The sequence below is a fragment of the Sipha flava genome, unplaced genomic scaffold (genome assembly GCF_003268045.1).
Source record: "Sipha flava isolate LNK unplaced genomic scaffold, YSA_version1 71_pilon_pilon, whole genome shotgun sequence".
Taxonomy (NCBI): domain Eukaryota; kingdom Metazoa; phylum Arthropoda; class Insecta; order Hemiptera; family Aphididae; genus Sipha; species Sipha flava.
The window spans coordinates 654,078-678,931 of record NW_020273611.1 but is presented as its reverse complement, the minus strand read 5'-3'; the positions used below and the strand labels follow the sequence as shown (position 1 = coordinate 678,931).

Genomic DNA, 24,854 nt, shown 5'->3' with positions numbered 1-24,854 from the left:
GTCTTGATACAATATTTTACTTCAGAGGTTTTAAAATTAAACTAAATACCAATAATATTAATTTAAATAAAACAATTACATATCTAATACTTTATACTTAATTTTTATAATAAATTGGTGGCTTTTTATTTATAAAAATATATTAAGTGCTAAAAAATATATTTCTAAAACAATTACTTATATATTTTTTACTTACCTTTAAAAGCAACTAAGAACGTGTATAAAATACCTATACAGAAAATGAACAGAATACCTTCTACCAATATTGAAATTAGGTTTTTATACATTAGGATCTTTGTACAATTTGAAATCAAATAATTGTTTCTTTCTGAAATGTTGTATACATACATATAAGTTGATCAATCCGCATTTTTAAATATATGTGTAAAACGTGTAATATAAATATTCGTCTTGTATTAGTAGTGCCTATATGTTTTTGTTTACCGTTAAATTAATAAGATAATAATAATATCAAAGTAATAAAATCTTTAAATAAAAATAATTATTATTCAAGGTGTTTTAATAGCAGATTATCGATGATTTTTCATATAGTGGAAACATCATAACACGTAATAAATATGGACATTTTATTAATATATTCAGTATCATAAAAAATTAGTCTCAAGCGTAAGCACCCCGAAACATGATTTATTTTGAATAATTAAGTATGCAAATTAGTTAACAATTAAAAACAAAATAAAATTTAATCAATTTGGAAGTTTACTTATTTTTATACATATTTATAAGATCCGGAGTAGATATAAGTCTTTTATTTATTCACAAAATTATATTATAACAGTAAGTAATAACAAATTACGTTGAATAATTATTGATTTATGTTATTTCGATACTCAACACAGACATTTAATATAGCTGTTTACTTAAATATAATCATACATTATTTAAAGCATCAATGTAAAATCATTAAAACATCAGTTAAATTTAAAATTTTCAAACACAGTTATTTGTAACCACGTTCGAATAAAATAACTATACATTTTTTTATATCGCTGTGTGCCTTAATTTATGACAATCAAAACTATAGTTAATTGTTATCAATTTAATAATATCAACCTTCTATGTAAAACTGATGCGATTTGTACCTAAATTATATATTATTTACAAGGACGTATATCTAAACAAATCAAGGAGTGTAATCAATTTTAGAAGACTCTAGATGAAGGTCCTTAATTTCAGTATATATATGCCGTTTCTATAAAAGATTTCTCATCCTTGACGAATATTAATAAAATGTAAGGAACCGCAAGTTCACGTTGTTACATGCAGCAACCAAAATTTGGTTTTATAAAACTATTCCACTCTTTAGGAATCTATGCTAGTATAGTCATCTGGAACCAGTTGGACTTCAAATTCGATATTTTTAATTCAGTAAAAAATAATCAAGTACGATAACTAAAACCTATTTGATTAATTTATATGCGTTTTTACTAGAATGGATTATGATTAATTATGAATTACAAAAAGTATAAATTTTACATCTAATGCGATTCAAAATAATTCATGGACATGTTTGTTGTTCATAATATTTCGTCCGAGGTGGTACGCATTTCAACTTCAAGCAAGTAAAAAATACAGAAATTTTATTTCCCGGATTGTTGTTGTGCTATCTCAAAAAAAAAAAAACTTAATAGTTAATTAATTACAATAAGAAATTTTCGGTTTGTTGAACATTAACCACATCTAATGTAATCATAATTTATGTAATTGAATGAGTTTACCAGTTATATAAAATTGCATTTAATAAATAATAACTATGAAATAAAATGAATATCATATGAAATTTATTACCTAATTAGTTTACAAAATAACAGTAGAGTATTTAATAATTTCAATTATAAACATGAAACAATACATGTCATAAACCTATACTAACAGTTTATATTTATTTAATGGAATAACTGACAGCGATATACTTAATAACGCAATTATTAAGAGTGTAAGTTAAGCAAAATATATCGCTATATAATATGTTTAGTAATACATAATATATTATGTTAAAATCTTCTATACATTAATCACGTTGATAATATTGTGAGTGTCTGTCATCACAAACATTAATTCATGTGAAATAGCATCTTGATTCTCAATTCTAACAATCGGTTTTAGAAAGGAGCGATTCCCAAAAATATAGAGAAGGAATAAATTAAAAATGGATAATGTATACGATAATAATTGTACCTGTATAATATTTATTATTAATTTTAAATTATTGAAAAACATTTAATTTAGCAATTGTTTATGCATCTCCTTCTGATGCATTTTCACTTTGATTATTAAGATCATAATATACATTACAATATTGTTACAATCAAATAACAATAATTTGAAAGTCGCAAAAAATTTAGCATACAAAGAACGTGAGTAAAATTATTTCATATTTTTAAAAAAGATAGGTATTTCATGAAGCAAGTTACCAGTCATTTTGACGTAATAGTCTGATTTTAATCGGTTACTTGAGATTATAATACGAACTACTGTCGATAGAAATCGTCGTATCGTATACGTTATGCGGTATATAATTGTATACGTCGTTCTGGTTCGTTGCCACGGTCGTCGACAAAATAAAAAATTCATTTTATTATTATAAAATAGTAATAAATTAGTATGTTTAACGCGCATAGTAAACACAAGTATAATTTATCAAATTAATTGCTATTCGTACTTATATTTCTTCAAAATGCATATAACAATCTACAATATAACAATGATAATAATTAATAAGTTAGATAGGTATTAGTAAGGTGACCATACGTCCCTTTTTAAACGGGACAGTCCCTCTTTTCGTATTTTTGTGGCGTTTTCCCCTGGAGAACTTAGAGACACTAAAACAGCTCCATTTCGCTAGTATGTACTTTTGCGATTTTTTTATTTTTGCAATATATGTTATTTTACGGACGTATTTCTGATTTTTGCGGACTAGTTTTTTTAGCAAATCCAAAAAAAAACAGGTTGACATACTGGTGAAATGTAACGAAAATTGAAAAAAAAACCACTTACTTCATTTTTTAGTATACCATCATTTTGTGGCTAATTTGCATGATTTTTCGGACGTATTTCTGACTTTTGCGGAAAACTAGTTTTTTTAGCAAATCCAAAAAAAGTTTGACATACTGGTGAAATGTTGCAAAAATTTTAAAAAAATCACTATTTTTGCAATTCAAAATAAAATAATTTATAAAACTAATTAGGTAGGTACCTGCTTCATTTTTATTTTTTTAAAATATTATTATCATTTATCATGACATCTAACCTGCATAATAATTTTTTCAGTTTGTTCAAATATTTACATTAAAACTATTAATTAAATGATATATATATATATTTATACCTATGAGAAAAATATAAATTATCTATCCTTTTAAAAAAAATTGATTGCATTAATTAGTACTTCCACATTTTTTATTTCATAATCGTACTCAATATGAATATACGATTATTATTATTTTTTTAATATGATTAAACCGATTAAACCTATTAATCATGAAATAAATAAATAGTTTTTTTAACTTTTTATTATTTTAATCATATTAAATCATATGCAATATACTGTATATGAATAATCTTTTCACCTTTAAAATTGAAATTAAATATTTTTGAAAATAGCACATTTTCGAACGTTAATATTTGATATACTTAATTTTCTTTATTGCGTAAAAGAATTTGTACACCGTATTTTGTTTGTTCTGGTATAGGTACTGGTTTGTGTTTAAAATCATCATACTCTTCCCAATGTCCGTCATTTCTTAGTGAAACTGCTACATAATGACCAATAGCTGTCCTTTCAGCAATTTTGGTTCCAATAAATACAGCAGCTCCACGTAATATGAAAAATTCATTCATAATTTTTATTCTTTTTGGTATGCTTTCCAAACTGATAACTACATCATCAAATACTACTTCTACTACATATAACAAATTCTCATCACCACTTTTACCACCTTGATAAAATAATTTATCTAAAATAAAATACATAAATATTTAGCAACAATTTAGATTATAATATTACTCTAGTTTTTATTATGAAATAATATTTGATTTACATTTTAACATTTAAGAACATTATTAATCATGAAATCAATATATTAATTATATTAAAATTGAATTTTTTAATAATTATTTACAATTTTCTTATGGAAATAGTTTTCACTAAACTAAAAATTAAAAACCTTAAGTGATATTTTCCATAAATTTAAATCTTTGACTTAGTCCTATACAATAATTGTCAATAACATTTTCATGGTTATTAAAAATTTATTTTCTTCACTTACGTTACAAAACTCATCTTCTCTAATTTCTCCGGATAACTGTTTCTATTTTCGTAACCTGACTTTTGGAAATTCTGTCTAAATGCCTAATGTTTCAGCTTTATTCTTTGAATCGGATAAAGTCTCATTTATATATTACTCTTGAATATTTTGTAACATTTTGAAGAGGCTTCGCAGATTCTTTGACTGCTACATTAAATTATTAGTTTTGGTTTTTGTAAAATTATATTGATCCTGTCGATTGCATTGAGAATTTTTCCCAAACAGTAAGTATTAAAATGAAATAAAAACGTTTACGTGATTTTATCAAATTATCTGCATCAAAATTTGTTTCTTCCGATAATGGTTTTTGTTTTAGAACGTCAAAGCTTTTAAAAACTATATCAAGTTCAGTAGGTACTTACCTATATAATTTATTTTATTTTGAATTGCAAAAAATTTAATTGCCCACAAAAATCGGAAATACGTCTGCGAAATAACGCAAATTATCCGCAAAATGATGGAATACTAAAAAGTGAATTAAGTGGTTTTTTTTAATTTTTGCAACATTTCACCAGTGTGTCAACCGTTTTTTTGGATTTGCTAAAAAACTAGTTGTCCGCAAAAATCAGAAATATGTCCTCAAAATCACGCGAATTATCCGCAAAATAACATATATTGCAAAAATAAAAAATCGCAAAAGTACATGTTAGCGAAATGGAGCTCACTAAAACACACCCTTATTCAAAAAGTAATAACAAATAACGATAATAAATTTTAATTTATTGATAATGACACTAATAAAATGTAAAAATAACTATTGTGTTACATTCGGTATATTAACGGAGGTATTAACTTAATATAGAAACTCCGCAATATCAGCGTGAACTCAAAATTACCAAATTATTTTCATTGTTAATTTTTTCAAAATTACAGTAAACGACCGTTTTCTTTACGTAGATGCTTTTTCTTATATACAAAAAAAGTTATTTGTAATAATAATAAGTAACTTATTAATAAGTGTAATTGATTCGTTTAATTTTTTTGTTCCTTAAAACCATAATAGTACGTAATATTGTTAACAATAATTAAATTTAAAAAAATTTGTTTATAACCAAAATTATGAAGATTTTTTTTCCTAGAACAATTTTATATGGTCCCCTTATGTATAAGTGATTGGTAACAAATAATAAGTAAATACGCGTTATAATTTAAAGATTTTGCGCGTAGAACTTCCAGTAGTTATTACTAAAGCATGGATTTATATGCATTTACATATTTATTCTCGTTAGTCGTATACTATTCTAAATTAACACAACATTTATTTCAAACATTTAAATGATTTAAAAAAGTAAACTTTTTTAGAACCTACATATTTTCGCATATTTCAATATTTACCCATTCATTTTAAAGGGCTCATTTTACGATTTTAATTACATATTTCATCTTTTAATGCATATTACGATGGTTTTTGTTTTTTTTTTAAACATTTTTGATATATTTACTAGGTATTGTAGTATAAGGGGTAAATCTCTTTGTGAATAATTTAGAAATATACTATAAAAAAACGAAAGATACTTCATACTAAAATATTAAAAATTTTAAATAGTGAAATTGAACCATTTCAAACCAGCCAAGATCTTGATAGGTATCTCCAAATTATACAATATTTTTTGAATATGTACCTATTACTTTTGTACTGAATGAAATTACTTTGAAAAGTTATTTTCGAAGTATAAAAATTGGTTGACTGACAAACGCCAATTAATAGTTTTTGAAAATGTAACTAAAGTGATTGTCATATAATGCAATACACATTTAGGAAAGAACATTTATTTCAGGATACATTTTTGGATATTAATTGCTTCCTTTTTTTTTTCCTTATACATTAAAACTACCTACAACTTGTTAAAAATTATTTATCGTTACAAAAAAATATATATATATATAATACGATAAGCCTAATCGATTAAAGTATAGCCCGTACAGATACGTACGCAAACGATTTTACAACCCATGGCCATTGCCCGGTTAGATTTTTTTTTCCTAATACGATTGGTTTCGGTTACAGGCGTGAGCTACGTAAAACGCGGTATAACACACGTTTGCTCACCGCCTATTAGCGAGTTACAGTTAATTAAGAGTACGGTACCTACACGTGCGTAGGAGACCGCGACGTTGCGACATACCTACACGTGGCACGCGCACCGGAAACCAAGTCCGTAAGGGATTATCCCGCTACTCGAGCGGCCCACCGGATGTAGTACCTATTGGTGGGCCGTATAAGTGACGGCCGTATAAGTGACGGCTACCCGGAGCACAGGGAAGGAATATCGGTCGTGCGTGTGTGTCGCTGTTTAGCGGTTACGTATTTCTCGCGCTGCGCCCCGGGTTCGTGTATGCGGCTGTGCGTTGCGCCGTCAGGTCAAGAAAACAACAACACGACGCTTGCACCACTATTCGGTGCCCATTTATTTCGTCACACACACACACACCACTAATCGCCGACATTTGCCGCATACGCGCGCAAACGCAGAAGGTCACGCGAGCCGGGCGGACAAACATCCGTCCGCCGCGCTGGCACGCAACCTCGCGTCACGATACAACCACCCTCGAAAATCGATAACCCTCCCACGCCTTTTTCCCCGTCGAACACCGTGCGGCTTTTGGACCCCCAGGAACGGCGGCGGGACGCCTATCACAATAAACGCGGTCGCAATCCCCGGGAAACCGACGCGCGGCCGCATTAGTATCAACACTATAGCGCGTAGTACAGCACTTGGGCGCCCGACTGACGTCGTTGTTTTTTTATTTCGCTCCTCCGTACGCGCTCTCGCGATTAGTGACACCATCTTAGCAGTTTTTATGCCACGCAGTGATCGCAACAACGTAACGTAGGATATCACGTCGGTTCCTTACGCGGAGAATCATACACATGCGTTGTAAACAAAAGAGAAAACAACGTATATAAAAAAAAAAAAAAAAAAGCGTTCAGTGATAACTGATAAGGGTTGTGGTTCGTCGGGCAGTACGTGACGGCGCCCGCGTAGACAGTTTGAAACGCGTGAACGGCGAAGCGACGTAACCCCGAGCGCAATGAAACGGCGCGGCCGCTATTGAGTTTGGAAACGGTGTTCGGTCGAACGGATCAGCTCACGTAACGCAACTGCAACCCGCACCATGTCGGATCATTCGTCACTGGTGGCCACGTTCAGAGAAAAACTGCGACCCAGATACTACGGCAAGTCCAGTGGGGCGAACAGTCGTTACATCAAAGAAAACGTGTACTTCAACGGCATAGCCCTGAAAGAGTCGCTGCTGCACGACAACGAGTACCAAGAAACGCAGACTCCGAAGCGCATGCTGCTCGGCCACGGCAACAGGAAAACGGCCGCCGTCTTGTATCCGAACAACAACAACAAATGCTTCGAACTGGAAAAGGGCTGTTTCATTTACCAGAATCCTACTAGCCACTACGGCGACAACGATTTTGTCCACAAGTTTACGGACATGTCGTTGATCGACGAGCTCGGAGTGGTCAACAGTAATTACACGCAGTCCTTGGACACCAACACGTACAAACTGGTAACAATCGTTTCGTCTCGATTATCGAATTCATTTGCATTTTTATGTGGCACAAACTCGAATCTCACACGAGGTTTTGTCGCGATTAAAAACACTCCGCGGTACATTTGCGTTCGGGGGCATACATCCGCGAGGATAGCACGAATGCACTTTATAGGTACGAGTAGTTGTTTCGGAGATGATCGCAGAATATAATAATATTTTAGACTGTTTATTCTGATTTTACAAAACATTTGAAATCAAAAATATATGTATTATTAGTAAATTTACCGATTTTTATGAAAACCTGTATTGGGTATAACAGTAAGAACTGCGAAAAAAGGTAAACGGTCATAACCCCCCCCCCCCCTCACGCACAATATTATTGTTAATAAACAAATAGTCAATACAATCTAAAAATCGAAGTACAGTCTTATTTTGGGTTCATATAAAAAAATTATTAATTCGATTATTTTGTTTTAGAAAAAAACCGATCGCGAAGAAATTCGTAAACGTTTGGTCGAAGGTTACCATAACACTAGGAAATCGACCAAAAAATCAAGTTTAGAATCTAGATTACAAAATGGTAAGCATGATCTTAAAAGAAAACATTATTAATTATGTTAATATATATGTAATTATGTTATTATTATATTATATTATATTATTATTATTATATAACTATGTTAAATTGTAATACGTAAAAATTTCAAATATATAACATACTAGTTTAAATCTAATTTAAAAATTACTGGATAAAATAAGTTACTCATTAAATGGTGAAAAAAACAAATGTGTATATTTTTTATGATGATAAATTTCATTTAAAGTTAATTTACTTATTAAATATATATTAAATATATTATTAATATAATTATAAATTATTACTTATTTAAATCGCATTTATATAAACAAGATTTTAATGACAACTTAATTTGTCTTGACCATATTTTTTTCTGTGTCTATAATAAGGTACCCATAAAAAATATTATTTGATTTATAGGTTCAAATCTTCAACTATGTTTTATGAATGAACAGTCTTCAGACACTGAATTGCCAATAAATGATTGTGACATTTCAGCTGAAGATGAGAAACTTAAATCTTCTGTATGTATAACTAACAAAAAAAAAGCTTAGAATAAAAAGTGTAATAACAAAATCATTTTAGGCTGAACTAAAACAAGGCTTAAGTTTAGCCAAAAATCGAGCTAGAGCACACATGATTTCAGATCAGCGAAATTGTGTAATTTCAGCTGTAATTAAAGAGAGTCTTTCAAAAGTAAGTTATTAATTATTACGATTTAATTAATTGTTAAAGCCATTTTTAAAAACTAGATAAGCAAGCAAAGTTTTTAAAACTATGTGTTTTTTTTTTTTTAAAAAACAATGTATTATTTAAAATACTTTTTATAATTTGTATTAAATCGTTTTCTAAAATAATATGTAAACTTCACTTAAATATTAAAACAACAAAAAAAAATAACAAAAAAAAAAATAACTCAGTATATACAATTAGTATTTTTTTTTTCATAATTATGATGGTATTTATAAATTTATTTTGTAACTAGCTAGTATTCAATTTGCTTGTTTTTAGTAGGTAGACATATTAAAATTGTTATTAAATTTGTACAAATAAATTAAATATATTAAATTAAAATTTAGTTTTTATAAAACCCGTTTACTAATGCACATATAATAAAATAATTAGTAGTATATATATTATGCATATCATAATAAAATTCAATTTATACCAAAATACTTGAGTTAATATATTGATCAAATTTCTTAGGTTGGAGTCAAATTAGATAATGATAGAAGACGTGTTAGTAGACATTTTCTAATGCGTTTGAATTTGGCACAGTTACAAGTTATTGTAAATGATCTACATTCTTACATCGAATGTGAGTATTATCTAGTTACTCACACAATATAATGTTGTAGTTTAATAAATGTTCATTATTTCAGATTTAAATGAAAGTCTAGTAAATTTATTACTAGAAAGAGACGAACTACATATGGCAAAAGATTCCATGTTAGTTGACATTGAAGATTTGAAACACGTTACACGCATGTCCTATTAATGTAAACCATTAGGTACTTTTTTGAACATATTTTTATTTTAAATATTAATATTAAAAGTGCGTATTATCTTAAAAACATTAGATATTTGTAGTACTGTAGTGTCGGAAATCATAAATTACATCAATGTCGCGTCCAAAAATATATTTAAAATTAAGTTATTAGATAATTAAAATTTATGGTTAGTGCTTAGATTATATCCATACCTACTTAAATTGTTTTTATAACGTTTTATTTTCATATTTTCTACTAATACTATTATTATTATACCATTATATTAAGTGTAATTGATTTAGTACTTAATTAAAGTATTTTCATAAAAACGAAAATACTTGCTAAAATGTAATCATTATCTTGATGTGTTTTGAACCCTCACACTCAACATATGGAACTTGAGTTCTTTTAATTTTACTAAAAGTATGTTATTAATTCAATACAATCTAATATTATTAATAAGTATTATTGTATATTTTTATTTTATTACTATTGAATGAACATTTATTGTTTTGAAAGTGGATTTTTTTTTTTAAAAAGTTTAATATTTATAGTTTTAAGTTTAAACAAATTATGGTAAGACTTAATTAAAAAAAAATAAATAAATAAAAGTATTGCAATAAAATCTTTCCTAATAAATCACATAAGGCTTACAACATTATCCGACACTACAGAACATACTTTATGTTTTGCTTACGCACAACAATACTAACATTCAATATTTACCTAATTAACCAAACAATGTTGTTATATTATTATGTTAAACTATTTTTATGCTAGAATATTTAGAACTTGCTTGTACTGGCTTGTCATTTTAAATAAATACACAATTATAATTAAATAATTTCAATGTTTTCTTTATTTTAAAAATTATCAAAAATAATAATACTACAAAAATATTATATAAATAATCAATACTTGCATTCAAAATTTTTTATCTTCATGGATGCAACTTTTGAAAATTGTTTTAATAATATTTCATTATTCTTTGTATTACATACTAATAGGTTTTTGTACTACATTAGTTACAAATTCGATGAATACTTTATTGATGTACCATAATCCAAAGAACAATATTCCCATTATAATATCTTTATGAATAAATTAAGGAAAATATTTAAAAAATACATTACATTTGGTCATGGGCATAATTTTGGCAATTTTTATAGAGGGACAAACATAATTTTATATTGATATACCGTATACTTAAATACTAGATATACTTATTCTGCATTATGATGTATTGCAATGAAAAATTCCTTTGAACAAATAAATTTTGTTTAGTCCATTCATTTTTTTTTTTGTAGTTAATAGTTCAAAAAATTATATATATATATTTATTGATAAAATAATTCTTACAAATCTAAAATGTCTTTTCTATAATATTTTTATAGTTAATTTAATAAAAACTAAGGGGTCATTTCTCCGTTAAATTATTAGAGGGGAAGTTAATCTCTCTTGCGCCTCACCCCCAGTTTAAGCTTTTGCATTTGGTAATAAATTCAAATGATTGCTTCAAATTTAGTAATACTTAACTATTTGTACTTAAATAATTGTACAAATAATAGAAAGAAATGTTCATACATTTCATGATCGGTTATTATTTATTAATAAATTTTTATTTTGTTCATATACATATTTACATTTATATAGGAAGCCTTAATTGATAATATCAACCTATCCTTAAACAATATCTACACAAATACTAATATTAATATATTCAATGAAATAAATATTTATTATAAATAATATTTAAAATTGAGACACTGAGTTAAATTTTATTCTTATAATATAATATATTACTAAGCTAATTTAAATAATATGATAAACTAGATAATTAAATGTTGATATAAATTACATATTTCAAAAAAAAAAAAATAATAAAAATAATTTTATAAATTTTAGAAACTATATGAATTACCGATAGCTGATAGATATCTGAATACTTATTTACCTTATTAATAGTTTAACAGTAGATTTATTGCTCTCAATTATTCCCCATAGTTCTGATTACAATATTATTTATTAATATATAATTGATAATTATAAATAATATGTACCTACCTATTATCTTCTATTATCACTTTAACTGATTTGTATTTCCTAGGTATCTACTCATAATATCCACTTGGTTTTTATTACTTTTAAGTTCATGTATTAGATTAATTATATTAAATTGAATAAAAGTAAACTTTCTTTAAGTTTTATATTTATATTTTCTTTGCGTTTAATAAGATAAAATAAAAGAATATTAATAAATTAAATCTGTATTAAATATTATGTAGGTACACATTTAAATGTATAAATATTTTACAATTATGTAAAAAAAAATTATCTTTAAGTTTATATAATATTATTATTAGTTATTTTACAAATAAAAATCCTATTTTAGTTAGTAATATTTTTCTGTAATTAGTAAAATATTTAAAAAGGATACGTATCATCCACCTCTCCCATTTTTCAACTAAATACAGTTCAGAAACCAGTAAATATCGCAGGTACCAATAAGATATGAAGTTTAATATATTAAACATGTCGGATGAAGTACACAAAGTAAGTAAAATGTTAAAATAATGAATGAAATTCTCTTAGAAACAATTTTTAAGATATTATTTTAACACTCACGATGAAACACAATAACTGTGGTACGTTTATGTCGTCGTAACAATGTTAAACAAGTTATAAGACTCAGGATGGGTCAAATAGTTCTTTCTTATTATTCATTTATTCATCTATCCAGTACAATAAACAATGCAAAGTTATTGTAATTATATTCACTAGAATGCTACCAATATTTCATTATATTATTTCAGAGGCTTCAATGATTATAAAATTCATACAAAATAATTGGTTATACTAAGACGATAGAAACCAAAAAAAGGTCTTTTTATAAAAATTATTCATCATTTACTATTAATTAGACTAGTCCTTCATTAAAAAACAAACACCAAATAGTAATAAAAACATAATTTATTACGTTCTATTATATATTTTAAATTATCTAACTAGGAAATTACAGGAATAAATTGTTTTGGTTAAACTGGTCCAATTTTATGGTTGTTTTATTTAGGATGCTAAACATTTGTGGATTAAAAAATATTTTATTATTTTAATTAAATTTCTAAGTAATTTCAAGTTATCAATTCAATTCTATTAAATTGCAGCAGTACCCCTATTAACGAAATATATTCGGTTAAAAAAGCACCAAGTTGGTAAGTAAGTATTTCTGTAAACGATTGAAGCTCGTGTATTAATTATATTGTTTCACTTTGTCAAAAATAAGAAAAGTTTGTCTATATTTATTAAATATGAACTACATCGGCAAATTCCTTATTAGGCATACAAAAAATTCAAATAAACCTTTAAATATCAAATTTATTCACTTGATACTATGATATTCAAACTTTAACTGTCAAAATATATTTTAATTCTTCGGACAAATCAGTATTGGGTTAACATTTCATACAAAGAATGCTTTGACTGGTTTTTAGGTAAAAAAGAGGCTACTTAATATACTTAAAAAATTCATCCTAAGTACTCACAGAAAATAATTATATTTTTAAAATAACTAAAGTAAACGGAATGAAATTAGCTATTTTATATAAACAAAAATATCTGTATGATCTCTACGAAGAAAATAGTAGAGACTATTCAAATAGGAGAAATCGTAAAACCATATATTAATAATAGTACATGTTTTTCTTTATAGGTATTCTACGATTGTGTTCATAATAATACATAAAAAAATATGAATTCGGACAATTGTGTAAGTAAACATATTGTGTAAGAATGATTACCGAAAATAGATAAAGCAAATTTCATAAAAGAATAAACTAAACTAAATTATCACATGTTGTTTTTTGTAATAATATACAGCAAACAGACACAGCAACTAAATAATACGTGATAATCATCGTTGAAAACTAATAATACAACATATTATTATTATATAAAAGATAAGTAGGTATAAAATATAATGACGTTGAGGCGTGTCATGTCACTAATGATAGTTAACAAAGCAGATATTACTGGCAATAGTTCTTTCGGAGAAAAGAAACAGAGCAGATAAATAATACAAGTATAATAAAACATGGCCGGATGTTGACCCATAAACCGGTTAATCGAGTGTCTTTATATTAATTAATAGTATATAATTGTACAACGATTATTGCGTTATATTGACAGTAGTACCCACTTAATATTTTTAATCCCGGTGTTAAACATTTTCTAAAGAAACTTGTATATTAAATAAGAGAAACGAGAGAAAATATAATCACTTTCAAAGATTAGCACATACAGTACTGTAGTATTTGTAGTACCTATACGTAAGTGCACAAATAACGAATTCAAATTATTTATTTCTTATAAATGATATGTGTACCTACTATATTGAGATTACTCAAAGCTGATCAACAATGTTGTCAAGTTATGCGAATAGATAATTATATGTATTAATAATAATAATACATATCATTTTCAATCCAGTTCTTTTGGAAAAGAGCTACTGTTAAAGAGAATATTTATCATGCATTATAAGTAAAATATATACTGGTTCAACAAATAAAGTAAATACGAATTGCTATGAATGTTAGAAACCAATAAACATATTAGAGTATAACACATCAAAGTTGTTCCCCCGATCTAAATTACAAGTACTTACTCCATAATATTATTTTCTTAATTTAAATAAAACAAAAGTTATACACACTTATAATGGCTTCTAAAGGAGACGATAAGAAAATTGCAGATATGGGTTTTATGTAAGTATAATATTATGATTACAATACGTAATAAACAGTATCGGATTTAGGGGGGGTGGTTGGGCAAGTGGATATGTCCCATGCGCTGTTGGTGTAAGAGCGTTTTTAAATTTATGAAAAATAAAAAATTCATGAATACACGAGTACCCAGTATTTCAACGTATGCGAGGGCGTTGCATTTTTATTAACCCTGGATATCAAATTTCTTAGATCCGGTACTGGTAATGAACAAATTATTTTTTTAAATCACTTGAAAATATCTTTTTATAGGCCAACACCACGACCAGGTGGCTACTTAAAAATAAAATTAGACGTGAAAGAGAAAAAGAACAGAAAACTCCAGTTTGATCAGTATAAGAATATCAGTAGCAGAGTGGAGGATATGGAAAAACAAAAATATGTAGTAGAGAAAGACGTTTTCAAAAACCCAGTAGCACCCACAATAACCGCAATTAATACTTTAAATTTGCCAAAAATATCTCAGGAATCGTTGTTTGACAAATTCTTGATTGAGAACGAATATATTGGTATGTATGTAGGTTATATATATGTATATAAATTTAGTTATTAATCAGTAGCTTACTTGGACCTTTTTACAGAAGGGGCGAACCTCATATATGTGTTCACATATATGTATTTTCCTAGAATGATACATAATTATTTTCCTAGAATGATATGAATAATAAATAACAAAATTTTGAAGAAAAAAAAGCTATGGGGAAGATTGTCCCATTTACCCCCTCCCTGAGGACGCCAATGTTGTTAGTAGTATAATTCATTACAAGAATATCTAATCCCAATTATAGAATGATTTAATCTTATTTAGTTGATTAATATTTATTAAGCTTTAAATTAAGAAATTAATAATTTGACATTAAACACATTGGCCTTTTATTGTATAAAACATTTTTAAATATACAAAATTGTTCTACCAAATTCGATAATTACTTTTGATTTCATTAAAGCGTTCACAAATATGATAGTTTAAATCTTATTTAACTATACATGGATTTTATACTTAATATATTTATGCTTTTTAAAATCAATATTTTTAAATCTTTACGAACAGATGATACTCAAAATGAATACGAAAAATGGTTGGACGAAACCGCTCCGGCCAACGATATAAATTTTATGGATAATCTGGAAGAAGCAATCAATTTTATAATAATGTTGGCGTCTAATCCAGATTCGGACGCTAAAGACTTCGATGAAATGCAAGCAATTTCCGTTGTGCAATTTTTACGTACAATAAAGACACCAACTGGCGAATATGAACCCAATAACCGCAGATTGATGGAGTTTATTGACAGAAAAGGCGAAGATTTCCACAAAAACTAACCTAGTTTTTTTTTTACGATAAAATGATATTCAGAGTATAAATGTGTCTAAAACCAATAAAACTGAATCTCATAATTACTTCCAAAAATATATATAATATTTGAATACATATTGATACACTTAGATATGCTTATTAATTCCACGGTAAATACAAGTATAACCTTATCACAACTGCTGTATCATATGATAGAAACAAATTAATATAAATAGTGCGACGATCACATCGCTTCAAAAATATTCGACGAACTAGGAAAAAGCGATTTCATCATTGTTTCCAATAAATACGAAATTGCATTCAAATTGGCAACCGCGCAAACACATTACGTCCACCGTTCTCACTACCAAGATTATCCAAATGTAAGGTTCATAAGATATTAAAATAAGTTATACGCTTAACGCAATAAAATATATTATAATGGAATAATGGTCGAACATGGCGCGTACAGTATACCGTTGTTTACACGTTCGTAATTGATAAAACGTACATATGTATTTCTTATTTAAATATGTAAACGCGTGTGAATCGTACGCGATTCGTTCTCGGCAATGGTTCTAATGTTTCACATAAGTCGTGTATTGAACTGTCTAACGACTCCTCATGTGTCTACGAGTGGTGCGCGAAGACTTGAAACGGAAGGTATCTATGAGCGAGGCTATCGACCGTGGACCGTCGACGAGGCGATTTTCGGCATTTCGGTATTCGCCTCGGACACCCGCGATCCGATGATATGGAGCGCGTTATCACACGCGTATCGCATGGAAAAAAAATGACCGCTAATTTATTCAACGCTGGCACACTTCACACGGCCATTGTGCACAGCAATAATCGTTGTTGTTACCGAGCTGTGTATCGTTGCGGACGTGCGGGAAATTTTCATCCGTAACGCTGAATGTTGTCGAAAACGTAGAAAAATTACAATTCATTTATTTCTCCCGTGTACACAATGGGCGTTCGGATTTTTTCTCCCACCCCCGCCGACGTTCTCAATTGATAACGCCATGTTTTCGTGATTACGACCAAGGGATGCCATGACGTAGGCTGTGCACGGTTGCTGACACCTGCTGGCATTCGCCATGGTGACCACTGTTAATGTAGTCCATGTTGTGATGAGGCACTCCCCTCGTGTTATCGAAACCTAAATATTTTTCGTATTATTCTGTATCATTTTTATTGCAGTGCGCCGCGATTTCACAGGATCGACCGACGATTGTATTGCGTGAGCTTCTGTTTTTTTTCAACTGTATTTCCTTCTCTCTCCTCTCTGTCCCACTGTAATTTCATCCGTTTTGCGCTCCCTTCGTTATCGTTATTGTTTCCTGCGACGCGTCTCGTATTCTTTACGCGACCGCGAAGTGATAATATATACCTAATCTTCCATGTCGAACGGACCAAATCATGTCGTAACGTCAGTTTTCGACTCGTTTCATTTCTCTTATAGTCTTGTTTTATAGTCAATGTGCGAGACAGAACGTCTAGAGAAATCATTATAAAAAAATGAGTAAGTATTCTTTTTTTCTTTAAATCACCACTTGGCACGCTACACCTGACACGTTCCGCGTCCGAACGTCTTCGGGCGACAGGTCGGCGTTATGTGTCATGTTTTACGTCTTATCAATGGATCGTGTTTCATTTTTCTACAATTTAACTGGAATATCACTTTCAACATTTTATTTAAATACTAGTCTGTCAAATTTCATCTACTTTGATTGTGTGACATACAATTATGTACGTTATGTTAACATGGTGACTAATTTTATAGCACCATGTACCTATATGGATATCTGCATTTAGCGTCATAGTATGATATACGCCCAAAATGATGTAATTTGTTCTGAATATTTAATTTCATATCAAAAACAAACGACATTAATGACATCATAACATTATTGTGTAGCTGATTTAAATAAAAACTAAATCCAGTTATCGTAATTATTGTTGTTTAATGATTTATTTTTTTTATCAGACACATTTATGTTTACATTTATTATATTAGTATTTCTTTTGGAATTTATTTATATAAGGGTGCTTTGTATAAAATGCTGAAAAAGAAAATCTAATATGTAGGTATAATTTGCTTAATGTTAGTTGGATTGTAATGTCATATTCAGTGTTTCGTAATATTGAAATAATTTAAATGTAAAAATTAAAATATTATAAATATTAAAATAATTGATAAAATTATATTTAAAATAGTGAAGATAGCAAAAATAAATTAAAAAAAAATTAGTTGTTAGATAAAAAATATTTTTATTTTTATCTTTTAACTAGGCAATCATCATGTATCATTACAAATTTGATATCACTGTAATATTATTTAAAGAAGTGCTTGCCTACATAAACCATTGCCTTTCAGTATAGAATGTGTTTATGATCAGATGAAAAGATACAATATTATTAAATACCATGAGTATGGATAATATACAAGACAAACTTCAACAACATTCTATGAATAACGGTGAGTCATACTTTTCAATTTTATTTATGAATATAATAATATGAGACTATATTATGCCTATATTCATTTTTTATCTATAATTATTAAATTATCTAATATTTATGAAATGTTTATTTTTTTTAATGCTATTTAAATTAAGTTAAACAAATATTACTGTTAATGTAGTATAATTTTTTAATGTCTTTGTTTTAATTTATTAATAACAATATTAAAATAATTAATACTATTATTCAACATTATGAAGTTATCAATTTTAATTATAATCCAATAATTTTTAACAATTTTAATTGGCTTGATATATGAAATATCTTGGTACATTTTTATTATAGATTTATTTTTATTATTAAAGCGGCCCTTACACAATCAATATAATTGAAAATATTATTGATCATGTAATGCGAGTACTGGTGTTCTGTCCATATGAAAAAAACAATATTGATGAGTGATGAAAAATTTGAATATCGAGTTATTAGTATTTATTTATCGATAAAGATATTGACCATTTGTGGTGGATAATGACAGCTCCTCAGTAAATTTTCGCAACCATGAGTGACGTAAGCTGAAATTCAGGTACACCCACAAAAAAACGAAATCAAAACACAGATCAATATTGCAAATTGACACTAATTTTTACTGACCTTTTTAGGACTAAACTGTCAGTAAGTCCAAGTACTGTCAGTAATATTGATCGTGTGAGGGCTGCTTTACAATTTATCATTTTTCACTTTCAATTTTATATTTTTAAATTAATTACCTATATTGATGTTGATAAAATATGTACTATATATTTTATGTATATAATGACTGAAAATATTTTCATGAATTTTTGATCAATTTTACAGTTGAAATATTTTTATTTTTTTTATATTTAAGTAGAACTTTTGATAATAATAAAATAAATTCATACTATTCTGAATTAAAGTAAAATAATATTAATTTATTATTTTTATTTAACTCAGTATAAGTATATTATTATTGTTTTATTTTTAAAATTTATTGATTATAGAAGAATACTTAAATGGGCCCAGCGGAAATAATTTAGCCTATAACCATTCAAGAGATTCTACATTATCTGATACTTTAGATCTAGGACCACTTCCACCAAAATGGGAGAAAGCTTATACTAAAAACGGAGAAGTTTATTTCATAGAGTAAGTTATTTTGACGTATATTTCAATATTAGTCATAAATGTTTTATTGTAAATTTATTCTAAACGTTTTCAAAATAATAAAAATTATACTTAAATGATATACATTAACTACCTATTCTATTAATTATTTGTATTCATATTTATTATAGTCATAATTCTAGTACATCACATTGGTTAGATCCAAGGTTATCAAAGTTTCAAAAGAAACAATTAGAAGACTGCTCTGATGATGAACTGCCATATGGTTGGGAACGAATTGATGATCCACTTTATGGGACATATTATATTGATCATGTAAATAGACAAACACAATATGAAAACCCAGTTCTTCAAGCTAAAAACGCTAGACATGGTATATTTAATTTATTGTTTAAACAAAAAACTGCTATAATTTATTAGTCATTTTTGTTTTTCAGATGATCAAATTAATGATGAACAAGATAATATTCCTAATTACCCTTCAAATAGTTTTGAAAATATTAACTCAATAAAACGAGGTTTGTTCATTTCCATCTAAAAATAAAAAGGAATAATAATTTAAAATTGAATGTTCATAAATATTTGTATATTTCTTGTTTTAGATTCAGGTGTTAGTAGTAATTTGTTTACTACTAATCCACATAAACTGGTTGGTGAACGAATTCGTTCAACTCTTGTAAAATCAATTCGAGGATTAGGATTTACTATTGTTGGCGGAGACGATTCTAAAGAAGAATTTCTTCAAATTAAATCTGTTGTTCCTAATGGACCAGCATGGTTAGAAGGAAAATTACAAACAGGTGAAATAAAATACAAAGTATTATTATTATTATTAAATAAATCATTTATTTATTGGATACTACAGTAAATAAAAATTCCATTGTGTTGGTGTCAATCATCATACATTTGTTTTATAAGATTTGTTTCATAAGTAATTAATGAAAGTGAGAAAACTTTTGTGTTTACCAATATAATAACTTTTCAAAATTTTAAATTATATAATATACATTTAATTTGAAAAATAATTTTAGGTGATGTTCTTGTTTATGTAAATGAAAAATGTGTGCTTGGATATACACACCATGATATGGTTAGTGTTTTTCAAGGGATAGTTCCAGGTGAAACTGTTTGTTTGGATGTATGTAGAGGTTATCCTTTACCATTTGATCCTAATGATCCTAATACTGAAGTTGTAACAACTGTTGCGGTTGGAAATTCAGGTAATTTTTTTTATATATATTTATCTAATTTATGTAATAATTTTTTTTCTGAAAAAAAATATGAAATAACCAGTTAGGCTAACCGCATACTGGTAAAGCCAAATTGACTGAAGGAATTTAAGTCATGTTTAGTCATTTTGCTTTTAGTCAAAATAAAGCATTATCATCGCACACTAAATAAAACATAGTTAGTCAAATCAAAGTAAAACCAGTCGTTAGGCGAGGAGGACGTTGCTATTCCTATTTTATGGTTTCTTTCAAAATAAATTGAACAGGAAGAAAATAAATTTTGTTTTTGTAATCATAAAGAGACTGATGCTCTTGGACTAACGATATTACATTTTTGAGATAAATTTCATGCTCAACAGACATTTTATAAGCCTATTGAATAAAATAAATAAAAATTTTATACACATAATATGGTACCTTCTACTTGTTTACTTAATTTTTAAAACTTTTCAGATGATTCGTATAGTATATGTCAAAATATGTACATTTATAAATATAATATAATTACCTTTATATTGTAGACAGTTTAGCATAAACAAATAATTGTTGGCATCATTTTAATATAACCATCCAGTGACTGCTTGATTATGACTAATCAAAATAGCACATGTTCTATTTCAATAATGCAATATTAGTCATGACTAAAGTCTAAAATGTTTTGTTTTGACTGGGCTTTATCAGTGTGCGTGTTTTGCATAAAATATAAATGTTATATTATTAATAAGTCACAATAAAGCGCTTTTAGGCACTTTAAGGCAGTTTTTCTTTACCAGTGTCTGGTCACCCTTAGAGAAAAAAAATTAATTATATTAATTATGTATATTTTTTCAATTTACAGATCGACAATTGGATGATTTATCATATGTTGATAGGGAATTATACATGATGAAAGTTGGTAATAGATCTACTTCTAATGAACTTTGCAATCAATCTGTAAAATCAATGCCTGATTTATATGCCTCGGAAGAAATTATGAGTATTGCAAGACCCAATAGTACTGATCTTATATTAGAAGAACACATGCCTGCACCACTATATTTAACAATGTCAATTGTAAAAGGTGCAATGGGTTTTGGGTTTACAATAGCAGACAGTGCTCATGGACAAAAGGTAATATTAATAATTTTTTATTACTATGTATTTTAACTTAAATTAAATGTTTATATTCCAGGTAAAAAAAATATTGGATAAACAAAGATGTCAAGAGTTAATGGAAGGAGATATTTTAATTGATATAAACAATATAATTGTACGTAATATGTCTCATAATAAAGTAGTTCAAGTGTTAAAAGACTGTTTAACTAATGAAGCAGCTAATATTACTATTCAACGTTGTATTCAAAATTCCCCTGATAAATTCCGTGTAAAAAACAAAAAGGATGTTAAAAATATGTATAGAAGCAAAACTCCCACTATGGATTCATATGGTGATCGATCACATGAAGTCAATAGAGCTAAAACTCCCATTATTGATAACCGAACACAAATTTCTAAAATTCCCAATAATTTGCTTGAAAATGGTTCATCAGATACTTACGTAATGAATAATAGCTTACCGCTTGATGAATATTGTCATAGAGATGATAATTCATGGATGCATACAAATTCGCCACCAGCTCAAATGTATATTCCCACTTCATTATATAATGGAGTAATTGATCCTTCAATTGGACATTATATTAATCCACCTGATCATTCAGCTGGACTCTATATGAACTCACAACCAGATAATTATTCTAACCATTTATCCAAATCAATTCAAAACATGAGCTTTGAACATTATGAAATTAATGCTTCCAAAAACAAAGTGAGGTAAATATTCATTGTTTAAATCTTTATTATGTGAAGCTGTATTAATATATATATATTTTTTATAAGGTATTTACATAACAACAATGAAATAAATGAAATTGATCAACTTAATAATGAAAATTTAAAATCAAATATCAGTTATGTTACACTTCAAAGACAAGAATGTGGTTTTGGATTCCGAATCGTTGGTGGAAAAGAAGAAGGCTCACAGGTAATTTATTCATAAATTAAATTAAAAGAATAACAATAATTACATTTTCCTTTATAATTTTTTATGTTTTTAAATACAATTCGTACATCTCATTAAAATATTATGTATAAAATTAAAAATGCAATAGTTTTTACTATGCTATTTTTCATAAATTTTAAGACATCATATAAAATTGCCTAAACGTAATGTATTTTTAACTAATTTTTAAATTGATGCATAAAATAATAATAAATTAAAATTTTGAATATTTCTGTAAATTGTTAAGTTAGCTATATATTTAAGCTCTTAATTAAAATACCGTATTTATTATATTGAAATTTACTTTGCGTGTCTTTCATTATATATTTTCCCCGTGTTTAAGGTATCTGTTGGTCACATTGTTCCTGGAGGATCTGCAGATTTGGACAGAAGAATAATGACTGGAGATGAAATCATAAGTATTGATGGTCAATCTACTCTAAACACGTCTCATGATTATGTAATAAATTTAATGGGACAAGCAGCTAGGAGTGGTCGAGTAACATTGGGTATTCGGCATATCAAATCGAACTTGAAACCTAATTGTAAGTATATTACAAATTAAAACATTTAAACTTGTAATGATGAGTTACATTTTTTTAAATAGACGTTTCAATTCCTTTAAAACGACATCTAGATATTGAATATCCTTATGATGTAACATTAACTAAAAAAGATAAAGAAGGATTTGGTTTTGTAGTAATATCATCATTAAATAAAGGCCCGACTATTGGTAATTATAATAATTTTAAAACTGTTTTAATTTGCATTTTTAATAAATTAGTTTCTATGTATTATTATAGGCCGTATTATTGAAGGTAGTCCTGCCTTTAGAGATGGCCAAATCCATGTGGGAGATCATGTCCTTGCTGTCAACAATACAAACATAACTAATTTATCTCATGGTGATATAGTTAACATGATTAAAGATTCTGGTTCAACTGTTACATTAACTATTGGACCACCTAATGGTAAATTTAATCTTTACATATATTAAAAATAAATTATATTGTTTGACACATTTTGTACATAATAAAAATATTTTATTTACAGATGATACTGCTAGTATTGTTTCTTTACCAATGTCAAATAAAGTATAAAGTTTTATTATAAATTTTGTATAGTTAGACATCATAAATTTATTTATTTTTAATTTTATCAGGATCAAGACTTAGAAGAGGAACAATATCATGCAGTAGAATTATCAAGAGGCCCTCAAGGATTTGGTTTTAGTATTCGTGGTGGTAGAGAATTCCAAAATATGTCTCTATTTGTATTGCAAATTGCTGAGAATGGACCAGCCGCTATGGATGGACGTTTAAGGGTATAAATAATTAAATATTTACTTAGTAATTTTAATGCTTCGGAAATATAACAAAACATGTTAACTTTTTTTATGATATCAGGTTGGAGATCATATTATAGAGATCAATGGAGTCAATACTAAAAACATGACGCACGCTGAAGCCATAGAAATCATTCACAGTGGTGGGTCTTGTGTACGACTTCTTATACGCCGTGGTACCAGAGTGCCACAAATACCTTCTGAAGGTAATTTTCATGGCGCATACAATCTTAAGACTCAATAAAATTCAACTGAGACGTATTTACATTTTATAGAAGACATGTTTGCCTTTGTTAATATTCATCAATCTGTGATTAATTTAGATAATAAAATGAATATGTCTTATTCTGTATCCTCACTACAATCTAATTCGAACCCTACCTATTGGGATACAAAGTATATGTGCTCAAGTTGATTATCTAGAACTGTTCAAACTGATAATTATATTTTTTAATTATTGTAAAAGTTATTGTTCATATCAACTATTTTTATTATTATTTATTTATTTTTATACTTTTAAAAATGAATACTATGTCATTATTTTATTTATTCTATAATATGTTATATACCAAAATTTCATTTAAAAAAAAAAGTTATGGAACAATAATAATAACTTAAAACTAATGTTATTCATTTTTAAAATGTGATGT

The 24,854-nt window shown here is 27.5% G+C and overlaps 4 protein-coding genes across 7 annotated transcripts; 3 read left to right on the top strand and 1 right to left on the bottom strand.

Annotated features, from left to right (window-relative positions):
- Nucleotides 1–3,543: 3,543 nt before the first annotated feature.
- On the bottom strand, nt 3,544–4,000 carry LOC112692223. The gene has a single exon (XM_025566834.1). It carries the CDS (start codon nt 3,991–3,993, stop codon nt 3,655–3,657), a length of 339 nt encoding a protein of 112 aa, XP_025422619.1. The 5' UTR covers nt 3,994–4,000; the 3' UTR covers nt 3,544–3,654.
- A 2,259-nt stretch (nt 4,001–6,259) lies between these two features.
- Nucleotides 6,260–10,315, top strand: LOC112692222 (schwannomin-interacting protein 1). Its single transcript, XM_025566833.1, has 6 exons — nt 6,260–7,850; nt 8,313–8,415; nt 8,833–8,936; nt 8,998–9,108; nt 9,619–9,730; nt 9,795–10,315. Exons 1-6 carry the CDS (start codon nt 7,446–7,448, stop codon nt 9,908–9,910), a joined length of 951 nt encoding a protein of 316 aa, XP_025422618.1. The 5' UTR covers nt 6,260–7,445; the 3' UTR covers nt 9,911–10,315.
- Nucleotides 10,316–14,419: 4,104 nt separating this feature from the next.
- Nucleotides 14,420–16,003, top strand: LOC112692159. Its single transcript, XM_025566734.1, has 3 exons — nt 14,420–14,662; nt 14,933–15,189; nt 15,732–16,003. The coding sequence occupies exons 1-3, from the start codon at nt 14,616–14,618 to the stop codon at nt 16,001–16,003; spliced, it is 576 nt and encodes a 191-aa protein (XP_025422519.1). The 5' UTR covers nt 14,420–14,615.
- A 684-nt stretch (nt 16,004–16,687) lies between these two features.
- On the top strand, nt 16,688–24,648 carry LOC112692221 (membrane-associated guanylate kinase, WW and PDZ domain-containing protein 2-like). 4 transcript variants are annotated; one of them, XM_025566831.1, is made up of 16 exons: nt 16,688–17,502; nt 18,273–18,459; nt 19,469–19,610; nt 19,760–19,962; nt 20,027–20,107; nt 20,192–20,389; nt 20,621–20,809; nt 21,657–21,928; nt 21,990–22,630; nt 22,697–22,841; nt 23,203–23,404; nt 23,467–23,592; nt 23,663–23,830; nt 23,913–23,953; nt 24,022–24,183; nt 24,266–24,648. In XM_025566831.1, the coding sequence occupies exons 2-16, from the start codon at nt 18,408–18,410 to the stop codon at nt 24,446–24,448; spliced, it is 2,805 nt and encodes a 934-aa protein (XP_025422616.1). In that variant the 5' UTR covers nt 16,688–17,502; nt 18,273–18,407; the 3' UTR covers nt 24,449–24,648. The 4 variants fall into 4 exon arrangements, with proteins under 4 accessions (XP_025422616.1, XP_025422617.1, XP_025422615.1 ...); XM_025566832.1 differs by having other exon boundaries at nt 19,466–19,610; nt 19,772–19,962; XM_025566830.1 differs by having other exon boundaries at nt 16,698–17,502; nt 18,358–18,459; nt 19,466–19,610.
- Nucleotides 24,649–24,854: the final 206 nt, after the last annotated feature.